General features: G+C 33.8%; 2 protein-coding genes across 2 annotated transcripts; one reads left to right on the top strand and one right to left on the bottom strand.

Moving 5' to 3' along the window:
• Positions 1 to 7,973: 7,973 nt before the first annotated feature.
• Positions 7,974 to 8,870, bottom strand: TRIADDRAFT_56769 (uncharacterized protein; the record flags this gene model as incomplete). The annotated part of the gene is made up of 1 exon (XM_002112556.1): positions 7,974 to 8,870. The coding sequence occupies one exon, from the start codon at positions 8,868 to 8,870 to the stop codon at positions 7,974 to 7,976; it is 897 nt and encodes a 298-aa protein (XP_002112592.1).
• A 2,264-nt stretch (positions 8,871 to 11,134) lies between these two features.
• TRIADDRAFT_56768 (uncharacterized protein) lies at positions 11,135 to 14,796 on the top strand (the record flags this gene model as incomplete). Its single annotated transcript, XM_002112999.1, has 11 exons — positions 11,135 to 11,256; positions 12,500 to 12,586; positions 12,705 to 12,831; positions 12,967 to 13,041; positions 13,187 to 13,214; positions 13,348 to 13,390; positions 13,694 to 13,757; positions 13,859 to 13,948; positions 14,064 to 14,138; positions 14,324 to 14,404; positions 14,767 to 14,796. The coding sequence occupies 11 exons, from the start codon at positions 11,135 to 11,137 to the stop codon at positions 14,794 to 14,796; spliced, it is 822 nt and encodes a 273-aa protein (XP_002113035.1).
• Between the last annotated feature and the right edge of the window lie 874 nt (positions 14,797 to 15,670).

Raw genomic sequence — 15,670 nt, 5'->3', positions numbered from 1 at the left:
GAAAGAACTATAAATCATTCTAATATCACTTTCGTTCTGTTGTGAATAATCTCAGAAATAAACAAAGGTTACGAGAATTCAATGCCAGTTTGATATCAATTTGAATTCAAGCTATTGTATAAAACGTTTATGGTTTTTAAGCTAGAAATTTAATCAAATTCTAAATTCGTCACAGCATCGCATTCATGATTCATTGCAGAGGTTTGATGAGTATCATTCCAAAAATATATACATTATTTATTCAGGTTATCTCTTTTCTTTTCTCGCATATTAGCCCTATGCGCATTTGTAATATTTTCAGCATTTCTATTGAATCCATAACTATTTCTACTATCTTTATCATTCCATCAATATGGGCAATACTTTATACCGTTATCACATTTATTTCTTAATATACTTTTAGCTTCGTTTACAAGCTTCCGTTTCACAGATTAACGTCGTTATCATCTTCTATCTTAGTCATTATTTTGACTCTATAAACAGCATGAAATTTATAACAGCTGGAATAACAGTTCTCAGTAAATATTAAAACTGGTGTGCATTTTCATATATCATCGTCTTTTATATCAATATTGACAATCTATATCATAGAATAAAGATATAAAGTAGATATCTGCGTTTCTTCAATAGAATTTAATTCTTCGAAAATAGTATTGACATTAAAGTAAATCGTCCTGTTTCAATCAGCATGAATACCGTTTCTTTCTTATCCTATCTTCATGAACTATTGATCAACTGTTAATGTATGTCATGTAGTATTAACTATTTTGCTACCAAAAATAAATAAAAATATGATATAGTATATTATTCCTTATGAGGAAAATACAAGATGTTGTTTTTGTTTCCATATAAGAGACACCTAGGCGGTTGTAGCTTACATTTATTCTTTATAAATTAAATCAGTTTTACTTATTAATATCTGGTTAATTAGGCTACTATTAGCAGAGTACTACCGGCTAATCATAATCGACCTTTGTAAATGTACTACAGTATTTTCGAATAAATGTGCAAGTTATTCAATTAAAACGTTTTTCCTTATTCTTGATATGTTCGGTAATACAATTTCAATAAAGTTCTATTTGAAGAGAGATTACATTACAACGATAGATACAATAATTCGATGTCATCATCATTGTCATGAAATAAGTCTTACTTCTGCATATGATAGTTAGCAATTACTTGCAAATATAAGCCATGATGCACGGTATATTTCTTTTGGCATTAGGCACCGTACGACGCTTATATTAGTTTTTCCTAAGCAAGTACATCCTATCATGAAATTTAATTCTGTTACCCAAGTATCATTTTATCTATAGTAAATATTACAAGTGATCGTTTTGACCTACTTACTGAAATTGATAGTTAAATATCTAAAAGTTAATGAAATACGGTATTCCCTTGCAACATCTTCAAACTTAGGCTCCATATCATTTACCACTTAAGAAAAATTTTAGAAAGTGTTATAAAAGTTTAACTTTAAGTGAGAGAAACTCTTATTCAGTATAATACTGGTAAATAATTAATCAATCAGGATCACTTTCACAATAACTAGTCGATAGATAGAATGAATACTATAGAACATTATTTCCTTTGATAATGATAAATTTATAAAGTTGCAATATTAAAACTAATGAAATTTTGTACGGTATGGGATGCAGGATTATAATAATTAAGATCTTTAGATTTACTAGCATGTTAGTTTCTAAGTTATTATTCCACTAATAATTTTATGATACCTTATTAATAAGCGAGATATAGCACAAAGCTATTACGTTACTGATCATTATAATGTCTAATAGCATAATAAATAAGGAGGATTTACGAAGCACCATGCTTTAAAACCTGAATTATTTCCTATTTGTTGTAAATATACGCTGCTTGAAAGCTTTATTAAAATATTTTTTGCTGTTTTCACTTCCTTTTATGAAATATCAATCCCTGAATGCCTACGTACAACTTGCTTGCCTATGTATTGAGTACGTAGGATATATTAATATGAGATTGAATAGCAAATAAGCAAAAGCTCCTAATCTAACTACAGTCATGATGATTAAAATCTTGATAATTTAGTTTAAAAAAATTGCTGTTACTGTATGAGAAGTTAACTTAAATAGTTGGATTTTAGTTTCATTAATAGCAATAACGTTTTCTTAACTATCATATGGCTATGAATGTGGTATTAGAGATTTTTGAGATCTAATACAAACTCATCCTCAACTTAGTTTTATTAGCTGTTGGACCGTTGGATCTGATTCCATCTAATCTTTTACAGATAGCTATTAATAAATTTTAGAGATTTATGTCAGATGCAACCAACCTAATATTGTCGTTTATCGTGATGTTTCAATTTATCTGCGCTAACGCCCGCCCTAAAAATACCATGTTACTGCACACATTAACTTGTTTCACAAACTATCAGAATGAAGCAATATTTATACAAAAGTTTATTCTCAATTAGTGCTTTTATAATGGTGGATTGGATAACAAATTACCTACCGTTTCTTCTCACTAATACGATTTAATATGATTCAAAATGCGCTATGAGTAGTTTATAGTAAAGTATTTAATTCGTTCAATATTAGAAATTACTGGTTATTTCAGGTTACAAGCAATATCAGACGATTTTATTTTACGTTGTTGTAATTATTGGGCTTGCAATTCTGAGATCTCTATTTATAATAATGTATATATACGATATCTTATTGAGAGTTGAATGGATAAATACTATGAATTTCTTATCCCAACAAATTTATGCTTGGGCCATCTTAATAAATATGTGCAGCTAAATAGAAGATCCAGCGATCTAACGATCATTTTCACTAATTCACATTTCATTGTTTATGATTGAACTGTTCACAAATAGTGTTATATGGAAAGAACGTTAACTCCTGATACCCACAAATTTAAAGTATATTAATAAATGGAGTTTTGCTAACTTTGCATTTTCACCGCAAAAATTATCGGAAATTATCGACATCAGTATTGGATATAAGAACTGTCGAGTAAGAGTAATGCCCTGATAAAGTTGATTCAATTTTCTCGAGTGATTTAGTTGAGATATATGAATTAATATTTAAGCATTAGATAAATCGTAAATCTACGGTTTATTTCTTATATTCATCTATCTACGATTTAAAACATGGTTTAAGCTGTTATTGAATATTTCATTTTGTTTATTTACTTACGATAGACAGAATGAACATAATCATCATAAATAACATTATGTAATCGAAAATCACAGGTTTGTTGACTTACGATATTACTAATTTCAATACAATTGGAAATCATCCTTAAAAAATGCAGTATTATCTTTTCTATATCGTGTTATTAATCTCTCTAGACAGTAAATGTTGATTAGATACAAATACCAGTGGAACGGAACTAATTACAATTGAAAATCATGTTATGATGAAGTTAGATAAAAGATAACATCTCTGATGAAAAGATTGATCTATCGAAATACATCATTCGATAAATAATAACAATGTTTTACGATAATTAATTTTTATAACAGAAATTAAATTGATAAATTAAATTATGTGGAATGTCTATAATAGTGCTACATTGTTGTTCAAGGTTAAGTCAGAGAACTATTTAGTACTAATGTCATATGGCATTTATCAGTTCTAAATTTTTTATTATTACTAAATTGTAGACTTGCGACTCGTATGTACTTTAGTTAAGATTTCAGTTAATATATGATTACCCTTATCAATCATGAATAAATAAATTACATCATCAATATATTCGCTTAGATAATAGAATGAGTATTAAATTCTTAGAATTTTGAATTAATGTCCGGTATTATTGCACTTTTCTGGTAAAAGTGAGATCGATGATTGATAGACGCAATGCTTCACCTTTCAATCATGATGCTAAGCGCTTATAACTAAGCTTTTAGTATGAGAAGAATGCAAATTGTATACGGATTAGATATCCGTTTATTGTTATAGCAACTCTCTAAGCACTGGTTTAACGTTACGATTATTACATGGAGCGTAGTATTACTATGTAATATTTTGACGTAGACGAATAATCTTCCTACTTGGAGTGAAAAAAGACCAATTTCTTACAGTAGATGTCTCCTGATTATTGCCATAAACTGCCTATTCCAAGTAGACTATTTACACGAGCAAATACTTCAATAATATTTATAGTAAGACTAGAGCTGATTCTGGTGGAGTCGTTTCCGTTTCAGCGGCACTTTTGGATATTTTATAGGATATGACTGAGACTATTGTTGTATTGTGTCCACTTGCGTCCCCTGCGAAAAATATTTTAAAAGCCAATACTAAGTAAAGAGTTTTTTGCAGGGGGCATAAGTGGACATAAAGTACCAGCAGAGCAGTTTCAGTGAGGTGTGTGAAACACTAAATTTGAAAATGGCTAAATCTGGATCTACATACACTAGAAAAAGTCTGATCGGACCATCTACAAGTAGAGACCCTTTTTAGAGACAGACATACATATCACACATAGTATGTCACTCCCTCGGACAGACGGACCTTTCTTACTAAATTAGGCGGCAAATATCGACAAAAATGGCTACTTGGTAAGAATTTTCCGCATCTGTTTTCTAAATTAGTAAAACGTTCCTACATGAATGACTAATCAGTACTAACTTAAATAACATCTAAGATCTTGTATAACTATTTCCAATCAGAACTTAGAAACGGATAATATTCTTACTTAATTTAGAAAATTTAGTCATTATAATATCGATCGCCTGCTCGCTAATGTAGTGTACAGTAGTATCATAACGAAGTGTTTGAAACAATATTTTGACGAAATGAGGCCGAAAAGGTCTGTCCGTCCAAGAATGATTGATCCTTCTTCTAGTAGTCCAACGCATAGCACAGTGCTATACGTACACTGTACCATGGTCTACCCTAACTACAGCTTAGTGTAGTGTATATCAGTACAACATTTTATTGCATGTTTATATTCGTTATGTATAATTTTTATTTTAACATTTCAGGGACGTTTGTACGTATTTAAACACCGTTAGTTCAATTTGATTGAATGTTTGTTTGCTCTTGGAGTCAGGTATACGCAAAAATAACAAATTTATATCAAATTCTTGAATTTAAGCAACTTTGCAAAATGATATCTTGACAAAGTTGGAGGCCCGCCGATCACCGTGCACTACAGTATACTATATCGTACAATCTTATAGAGGTTGAAGAGAAAAGTTCCATTCTCTTTAGTTCTAACTACAGTATATGGCTAGATGGGTCTTGACCAACTAGATGCTTCCAGGACCAGAGACTTTTGGGTATTCTTAAAATTCCCTAACTGGACCGGACTACACCATTTCGCTGACAAAAATTAAAAGGCGGATAAGACCAAGACGCTGAGGTCACTGTCAGTGTTTCTCTGCTCTAAAGTACAGTACTGTACTTTAATTAAAGTGCTCTGCGGTAGTCATACTTTTCGAAATGATCAGAAAGACTGGTCAAGACTGCAAGGACCAGTCTGAACTAGACTAGACTAGGAAGCACAGCTAAAAGAAAGAAACAAGTTTTTATGGCACTTTCTTTTACCTCTATGTTTCTATCTTTTTTACCCACACCACACCAGTGCAACGAGGTTCAGGTTATTACTACAACGAGCTATTTGATAACCTATGCAAAACGGATACAGTTAAAATTTTTCTGACCCCATTCAGATCGAATTGCTAACTTAATACGCATATATAGTGTAAGGCAGTACTTTCCAAAATATGTAAAGTCGTTAGAAGTTGATCAATCGTTAATCCAGGTTTGGAATATGACTGATATTGCTATATTTCGTCGGCTAGAAGCTCCGTCGCATTGTGGAGTTGATCTAGCTCAGGGATTTCAATTGCAAACTACTAGTTTGCAATTGTAGCATCATCAAAAGCTAAGTACACGTATTGTACTGTGCTGTATCTTTCGACTATTACTATGCAATAGAATCGTATACCGCAAACTTCATTAATTAACTTTCATGGTTGCATCACAACTAGCAGTTGCCAGATTAAAACTGTCTTATTCAGTAAATTCATTGTGCAAAGTATAACGGAGAATTCAGTAAATAAAGTACGTATAATAGTATTGTAACAAATGAGTATATCGCAAACTGATAATTCTAATTCCCCCAAAAATTGAATTCATTCACAGTAACCGTAATAAGGGTTAAAAACGCACGAGTTACAGCAAAGCTGGGCACAATTTTAGCTCATAATTGCATATAATCATGCTTATGCAAGAATACCTAGCTTATTCAGTAAATCCATGGTGTGCAGTCGACTTCAGTAATAAAATGGAGTCATATTATAACGAACCAGTCTAACTGATAACCCCAGCGATAATAAAAACTTGAATACTTATACGACTATAATTAATTAATTACGCCTATACGTGATCCAGGTTATAATTATAATCATCGTATTTCGTAAAGTAACCGTCAAAGTAAAGCGCTTGTATGAGATTGATTTACTGTCCGCGCAAGCTATAAAAATACAATAGGGATTGATAGAATTTTAGCCTACAATTCATCGTTTCAATTCATACTGCTCATGCAATAATAGCCACCCAGCTTATCCAGTAAATCTGTAAAGTACAGCGGAGACTTCGGTATATAAATTTGTAATAATAACATTGTCATAAATAATATTGCTACACTAGAAACTGATAACTCCAGTTTGTGCTAAAGGAAAAATCTATTTTGGATCAATTTACCGTTTGCTCAAGCTAGACGTATAGTTACAGTACATTAAGGTTTAACCGGATTTTCAGCTGCCATTGAGAAAATGTAAATCTTGCAGAGCTTCATGATATGATAGTGACTAATTCAGCTGAGATAATATCAGATAGGCATAAGCATCCTGAGTGTACTGCATGAATGTATTTTCATACACACTATTACACACATTACAGTGAAGATAGGCATAATAACAAGTTAAAAGCTAGAAATACTACAGTATATGCGAGTGTCTACCGAAGCTAGATTAGTATAATACTCGCGTTCGTCTACATAGTAGCTAGATTTAACTTCATCTATTATATCATAGCATTAAATTCATTAATTAGTGAATAATCAAGTGAAGCATTGCCAATAGGAATTTCTTAGCAATAATATTAATAATTCACGATACCGTGAACAGTTTCACCGAAATAACAGAATACAATAATTGGATGAATTACCGTAGAGAAATCAATAAATTGTCTGCTTTACTATATCGCACAAAAAAAGTGTATTAAATCTAAACATTCACTATCCAAAGCAGGATTCTACTGAGATTGCATCGTTATTTGATAATTTTAAAAATCATTGTGATCATAAAGCATTTACTGTAACAGGATATACAAATAAATTTATTTATTAACATCATGTGATTATTCAAGTCACTAAAACTTTTCACAATCGACCGTTTCTTAAAAAAATTAGTACAAGGTTATAGCTAATTATAATTACAATTATTACGCGAAAGTTCTGCAACAGAACCTTGACTGCACGATATCTTTAGGTACAATAAAGTTAGGAACCATTTACCAATTTTATAAACACATCAAATAGCATACGTACTTCTATATCATCTGACGATGAGTTGATGCAGGTGGCGTAGAAATAATTACAATTTGTAAAAAATTGGTTGATTGGAATGAACGTATCATAATTATAATTACGCCATTTTCTTCGTCAATACTGACATTGAACAACAGCGGCGGCACTAGGGTACCATGTCAAGGGTAATGATTGCGTAAAGTATAGTCAACAAGTATCCAATTTTGGAATCGAGGCCAAATTGATGCATTCTCAATGATTTTTCTAGCAATAACTTAAAAAAACTCCAATCCATTGTAATAATTCTGCAAAATAGCACTCTTTCTTATTGCTGTATCGTCTCTATGACTTGAGATAACTGGATAGGATTACGGTCAAGTTAATTATTGAAATAGTTACGATTAAGGACGTATCACTGGACTAAATAGATATAAATATATTTATCATGTTTTGATTGATTTCTTGTTGCCTTTCTTCGCTGCAGCTTGATTTGGTGCTTTTCGTTTGGATTGACCTTTTGGTACTTCTGCTGCTTCTGTAGTGGTTGTTTTATCTTGGGCAATATCACCTTCAGCTACGGTTTCCATAGTTGTGGTATGATCTTCGCCGTTATTGGAGATCTCAACAATGCTATCGATGACTGAAGAATCTGGCATAACTTGATCAGTGTAAGCTTCAACATACTCTGTTCGAAAGGTCATATCACCTGCACTTACGCTATTGGCTATATCGTGTGGTTCAGATTGTTCAGTTGCTGGCATTTGCTCCACCTTGGCAGTGGCAGTAGCTGCTGCGGTATCGGTAATCCCTTCCTGGCGTTGTTTGTCAGCGTGACGTTGCGCCGCTTTAAGAGCCCTGCTAATCCTCTTTCTTTTAGCATCTCTCTCTCGATCAAGCTGAATCTGTTCCGGCGTTCTACTTGCTCTTTTGAGTCGTTTTCTCTGACGATCTGCTTCCTTTTGTTCCTCAATTTGATTTTGAGTTCTAGCAGCCCTTTTACGTCGCTTTCTATCGGCATCTTTCTTACGATCAGTTCTAATTTCTTCCGGTGTTCTGGCAGCTCGTCTTAGCTTCTTACGTTCGGCGTCGTGTTTTCGATCTCGTTCAATTTCATTCGTTGTTCTTTTTGATCTTCGAACCCTTTTCCTTTCTGCGTCCTTCTTTCTGTCCAGTAACACTTGATCTAAACTCCTCCTTTTACGTCTTTCACGTTGAAAAAGCGCACGCCTATTACGTTTTACCTCCAATAAATCATCCACTTTGGCAGTTTCCTCTTCCTTGACCTTATCAGGTTTGGTGGGAAAAACTTGATTGACGAAGTTCATATCGAAATTTGCCATCGTATCCACAAATTAACCGACGCAATTTTTTACGCTAAAAACACCAATCTATAAAGAGAAATGATTGAGGAAATAAAATGGATCGTTTTCTAATTAATCGTTTCAAAATTTCAAAACGTTGGAAACACTTTTGGTCCGGAGTCCGAACGTCTAAGCATAACACGAACGGACGACTGTCTGAACTTGGAAACGATATGTGGATTTCGTATACTGTACTGTCGGATAGGGAAGGCAACAATTTGGGTACATGGGGGTAATACGTGTCGATGCCCGCGTTAAAAACGAAGAAATAGTAGGCGGTAGACTGTAAAACTTCTGCCGGGACCGCGGCACTGTCCACGAGTTACAGTTAAAAGAAAAAAAGACTGTACTGTGCTGCTATACGGTGTGGTGATGGGTTCGGTTTTCTGATACTGTACTGTACTGTAGCTTTTCCATGGTTCAGTCCTGCACTGTACTGTATGATACCGTACAGTCTATTCCTGTATAGTACTGTGTACTGTACTGTATTGTGTCCCAAAAGAAGGGTCTTTGTAACAACCCGGTACAGTACATAGTACTGTACTGTACGGTACAGAAATGAAAAAATGCCGCTCAAAACCGCAACTATTTGAAAGCATGACTGACGTCACTGATGGACTATTGATACTGTACTGTACGTACTGTACTGTACTAGGGTTCAATTTTGCACACGATGAGTCCATGTCACAGATAGACGGGCAACCGTAGCAGATGGAGACCTGGGCTGACAGACACCTTTGGCCTCATCTCGTCAATATATTGTACCAAACACCTCATGATGGCAATACTTTAGTATGGAGACGATCGATTTTAAATTGGCTGACTTTTTCTACATTAAGTAAGAAATATTACTTTGAATCTTATCAACTGTTACTAAGTTCAGCTTGGAAACAGTTATCTAAGATCGTTATTGCTACTTCAATGAGTACCAGTGATTTCGAAAACCGACACGGTACCGTACAGCAGTCTTCCATACTCCATACAATCCTATTATAATTGTACGATTGATGAAGTTCCAAAGGGGTAGAACTTGGAATGATCACTTTAGATTTTTCAGCGGTACTTTGGACGATGCGGTACTGTACTGTATTTGTCTGTATACTGTACTGTACGCCATAGAAGGAGATATCTCCGAAGATGGATTATCATGATAACATCAACGTCCTGCTGTACCGTACAGTACTGTACTGTACAGTGTACAGTACATGTCAATAGATACAGTACTGTAAATTGTAAGAAAGCACTGTACAGAACAGTACGGACTCTAAGTACAGTACTGTACGGTCGTGTGTCAAAACTTTGAATGAAGTACAGTACAGTACAGTACTGTCCAGTACAATATACCAACTAGTGTACAGTACTGTACTACTGTACAGTACAGTACAGTATAGAGTACAGTCCATATTACAGCTTCCTACAGTATATTGTACTGTACTCAATGTACTGTAATGTATAGTGTACAGTACGTCTGCGCAGCACAGTTCGCGGCACTGTCCTGGCAGTACTGAACCAGTATTGGTATTTTGATACAGTACGTACAGTACAGTACATATTACAGGTTCCTACAGTATATTGTACTGTACTCTGTGTACAGTACTGTACCGTCCGCTGTGTAGTACGTCTGCGCAGCACAGTTCGCGGCACTGTACTGTACTGGCAGTACTAAACAGCATTGCTATTTTTTTACAGTACATACTGTACTGTACGTACAGTACAGTACAATACAGTATGCCAACTTGTGTACTGTACGGTACTGTACTGTACTGTACTGTACAGTACTGTACAGTATTACAGGTTCCTACAGTATATTGTACTGTACTCTGTGTACTGTACTGTCCACTGTATAGCACGTCTGCGCAGCACAGTTCGCGGCACTGTACTGGCATGGCAGTACTGAACAGTATTGCTATACAGTTATAAAGTACAGTATACTGCAGCGCAGTGAAAGGAAACTGGATGAATCAATGTACAGTACTCAAGTGGAGCATACTGTACTGTACAGTCATTGGTCCACCATGCCTGTTGATTCGTGATCGACTGTCGCAATAGTTCATTTTGGATATGCAAATCTTACGCATGTATAGAGTACCAGCTAACTTTGGCACTTTCGAAAAGAATTGACAGGAAATCAAAATAGCATGATTTGCTAATCATTACTTTATCGCTGCATCATTGGGTCTAGTAGTTACAGTATAGATATAGATTGTCTAACATCGATCGATTCCAATCAGTAACCTATCACCATGTCCACACAACAGGCATTTTTTGAAGGCACCGAGAAATTATTGGAGATCTGGTTTGCCTCTTCGGACAGTACGCAATCGACTCAGGATGGACGAGTACATGACTTACGAGAAATTTCAAAGTAAATCAAGATATTGCCAGTTAAAAATGAAATAGGCGTAGTTACCTAGGAGTCGATGACAATGATATTCTACTATCATGTATTAATTGATTCATTGTGATACACGCGTATCTATATAGATATACATATATACACACATAATAAATACATTATATATTATGTACTACACGTATATAGTAGTAAGTAAACCAATCCTTAAATTCTAACAATGATTCTACAAATTAATTATACAACAACTTTTGAACAAATGGATCTGATACATAAACTAGACGATAAAGATAGTTCACTAAAAGATCGTGCCATCATTGCGATAATAATAATTTTTATTACAGTATAACAATAATTATATACTCGTATATTTATACATATACAACATAGAATTACTTATTCATTGATAGTACAGTACATCTTTTGTAGCTAAACTGATATCCAGTATGTTTGGGCGAAATATCAACATCAGACATGGAAGATGATCGAAGAACATAAAAAGTACTGCTATGCGATGATACGAGAAGCTGCGGCTGTATGCAAAGTGGTATACGGCATATTATTTTGTTAAAATTAGAAAGTCCATGATATCATTTCATTTTCCATCGTGTTTTGATTACGGCAGATGGCTATTATTGTTACAGTATTATCTATTATACATACTACTGTATATGCTTGATTATTTATAGTTATAAATTTTACACGTACTGCCGTTACTATACCTACAGTACTGTTACATAACGTCGATACTATGCTCTGCTAAGTTGGCGTACTTGAACGTGAGGGTGTAAGATAGCAACATCGCTTGCCCTTTTTAATTAAATGAAATCGATCATGTCATCATAGTGATTCAATTCTTATGAATTTGCAAACATTGTTATTAAACTAATGTTTGTCTGTACATATTAATTTGTGTTCTGAGACATGCGCCATTTCATTATATATATACGTAATGACTTAATTGATTCCTGCCGTTCATTCCTTACAATTGTATATGATTTGTTTGGCAACATGTAAAGCTAGTTACTCTGTTCAGATGTACAATTATTCTATAGTGTATACGTTACGTTCAAAACTGCTGTACTTTGCAGATAATTTCCCCTCGGTAATGACAGATGTAGAGAAACACACATATAACAATAATAGTGGATGTAACAAAATTCATGCTGCAGTAAATTTTCAAAAGCTTGCTTTTATGAGTTAATTGCTGTGCACCTATAATGCATATCACTAAACAATCCATTTATTATTACAGAGATGACTGGTCAGAACTTTTGACGTATGCCAACTGCTCTATCTTAAGCGAAGTTTCCAGTAATGATATTACTGCTTACCTTTTGAGGTTTGCTTATAATCCATTATATGGATGCCCAAATTCAAATCATTGAGTACATTGCGTACATGACGTATATTTGATGTACAGTTCAATTAACCATTCCTTGATTTAAAATATCTTACAGCGAAAGCAGTTTGTTCGTATCTTCCAATCGTTTTATTCTGAAAACATGTGGAGTGACAACATTGCTTAATGCTCTCGCACCTTTATTAAAGCTAGCTAAGGAGAAGTGCAATTTTGATATTGTAGAGGTAATAAAGCCTATATTTTAATGTAATACTAATATTTAACTGTCCTTGTTGCTTTCACCTTTAAGAGCATGCTTGCTTTCTAACTAACGGTGATATGTGCTTTACTATATGACTGCATGAACTGTCAATTGGTAGAACGCTTTCTATTCTAGACGCAAGTTTCAACAACCTCATTTGCAGAAAGGACCACACAATAGCTTCGATACTGAGGTTACGTAATATTTCATCTTCACGGCTTTTTTAATTCTTAAGTGTAACGTTTAGCTATTAGTTGAATAACATAAATGCATGACAAAATATTGATTGCTGGTATTAGTACATAACTAATATTGCAGCTATCTTACTTAATGTGTAGGTCACCACCCTCGAGAATTTTTTTGAAAGTAAGTTTCATTGAACTTGACTCTGTCTCATATTCAGCTAATCTTTAATGGTCAATGGCGAAAGAATAGCATAGATAAGGCTACTTTGTTACTGTTAATATAATATCCCGCGTTCTTTTATTACTTTGTAAAGATGGAGCTGCTTACGCACTAGGACGGTTAAATGGCGATACCTGGTAATTGCAGTATACTTTGCTGCCAAATTTTTACGTTTTATGCTACAATCGATCCTTCAGGCGAGAAATAATAAATTATTCTGTTATATTGAAGGTACTTGTACACCCTGGAATCTGAAACAGGAATGGAATTTCCAGATCAAACTTTAGAGATATCTAGTTGTACACTGCTTTTTTTAATTAACTTATTCTCAGCAAATATGTCGCGACTGATTATTTTGAGAATTATTAGTCACGTTTGTAAGAAGAAAATTTGAAAAATAGTTTCTCATCCTTAACATATATTCACATCCTAATGACTAGCTTGGATCCGTCTGTAATGGCTAAATTTACTATAGGTGAGCAGAGCGGTGAAGAAATTGCTAAGGTACGTAATGAATCTTGAGCCAGAATATTGCTGTTAACATTTACTAAATGTACGTTAAAAAGTCTGCCGTAGCATAACTGTGACCCTAATATACGAAACAGGAAATGGGAATTGCAGATTTAGTGCCAGGTGCAACAATCGATGCAAAATTATTCGATCCTTGCGGTTATTCAATAAATGGAGTTGTCAACGTATGTAAATATGCAATTTAGTTATTATCAAGCCTTTGCCACCATAGCGTCTTTAAATTGCAATAAAAGATTCATTAAGTAAAATCTGTAATTTGCCTTCCTGTATTCGTTTCAGAATTTCTACTTTACCATTCATGTAACTCCGCAACATTGTTGCTCATACGTCAGCTTTGAAACTAATTACCCACAGGTAGTAATTACTAGAGTAATTATGCTTTATTCTTGTATTTTAATTTACTTTATAAAATTTTAGAATTAATTGCAATGTATACACATACTGTTAAAAAGAAATAACATTATTTCATAGTTTTCGATAGCAGCTGAGTTCTTATGCCCATTTCATATTGAAACTAAAATGGTGTAATTGATCGATAGAGTTCCTACAGACATATGATAGAAACTGTTATCAATATTTTCAAACCTGGAAGCTTTGTCATGACTTTATTTGCAAACGAAGTAAGTTGTCGTTATCCCTATCATTATATAAATGCCTAGCATAACCTATTACAATTTATTTTGCTTTCTGTCCAGCATGCTTCATGTAAAGCTATTGCTGTAGAGTGCCTGAACGACACTTTTGATGGGTACTGCCGCCAGGATTATCAATTTTCACAATTTCGATTATATTCACTGCTTTATTCGCATTATATTAAAGAAACTCCGAAAATTAGGTGATAAAGTGAGTTGTCAATATTGTAGCACAATGGAGCCTAGGTTATGACTTAATTAATAATGTGTATGAGACCGTGTTTTTTATACATTTGGTACTCTTAGATACTCTAAATACTGTATATGTATTAATTATCGTGCTGTATTAGGCTACGTCTAGAAATTCGCAGAATGAGTGACTAATTTATATTATGGCTTTAATTCGGCTAACATTGTGACCTTTTCACGTGTTATACAGTAGTAGCAAAGATCACAATATTGTGAGTGTAATAATTAGTACAATGATTTCAGAGTGCGGATGACTTTTTTATTGTTCATTTCTACTCTCCTTAGTCTTTTTATATCTACGACTGCTGTTGATGGGTAAAACTTCATTTATAACAGTGCACTTCTAGTACATAGTAGCAGATATGCGAATGGACTAGTTTAACGCTCTACAATCGAATCTAAATTAAGATGTTAATAAATAAAACGCAAACGGAATAATTGCTTTCCGGAAATGTATCGAATGTATCGTTATTCTATATCCTGAACTTCATGACCATAACCTATGTCTTTTTATGGGCTATACTTGTATTGCAAATTTATTTTCTTACCTCTGCCTACATTCATGACAATGCTGTTGGCTACTAAAGACTACGTGAATAGCTGCAATTGAATCCATTGATCGATTAATTTTTATATATATCCTATTCTACTCATTGCTCGTAACCTACATGGTATAATGCTGCTAGCAAATCAGATGTGAAGCAATCTTACACTAGAAAATATAGTCTACGCGTATAACTGCTAATCAGCCAGCACACAAAATTAATAGGTCACTGTAAAAAGTTCAGGACCTTTCTCTACCGTACTTTTCAGTTGTAGAGATTTTTAACTAATAGGATCTGTGGTACAGAGGATTACTATTATTAATATAAATTAAATGCACAACTTCATAGAACAGAGCAGAAGAACAAATAAAGTTTTCTGACCGTAGATTGTCATTAAATGTACATTGTTACTCTGTAAGCCTCTGTTCCTATATCATACCAGCGTTGTGGTTGCACTGTC

This window comes from Trichoplax adhaerens, genomic scaffold (assembly GCF_000150275.1).
Source record: "Trichoplax adhaerens TRIADscaffold_5 genomic scaffold, whole genome shotgun sequence".
Lineage (NCBI taxonomy): Eukaryota > Metazoa > Placozoa > Uniplacotomia > Trichoplacea > Trichoplacidae > Trichoplax > Trichoplax adhaerens.
Note: the sequence above shows the minus strand (reverse complement) of the source record. Positions and strands in the feature narration are given on the sequence as shown.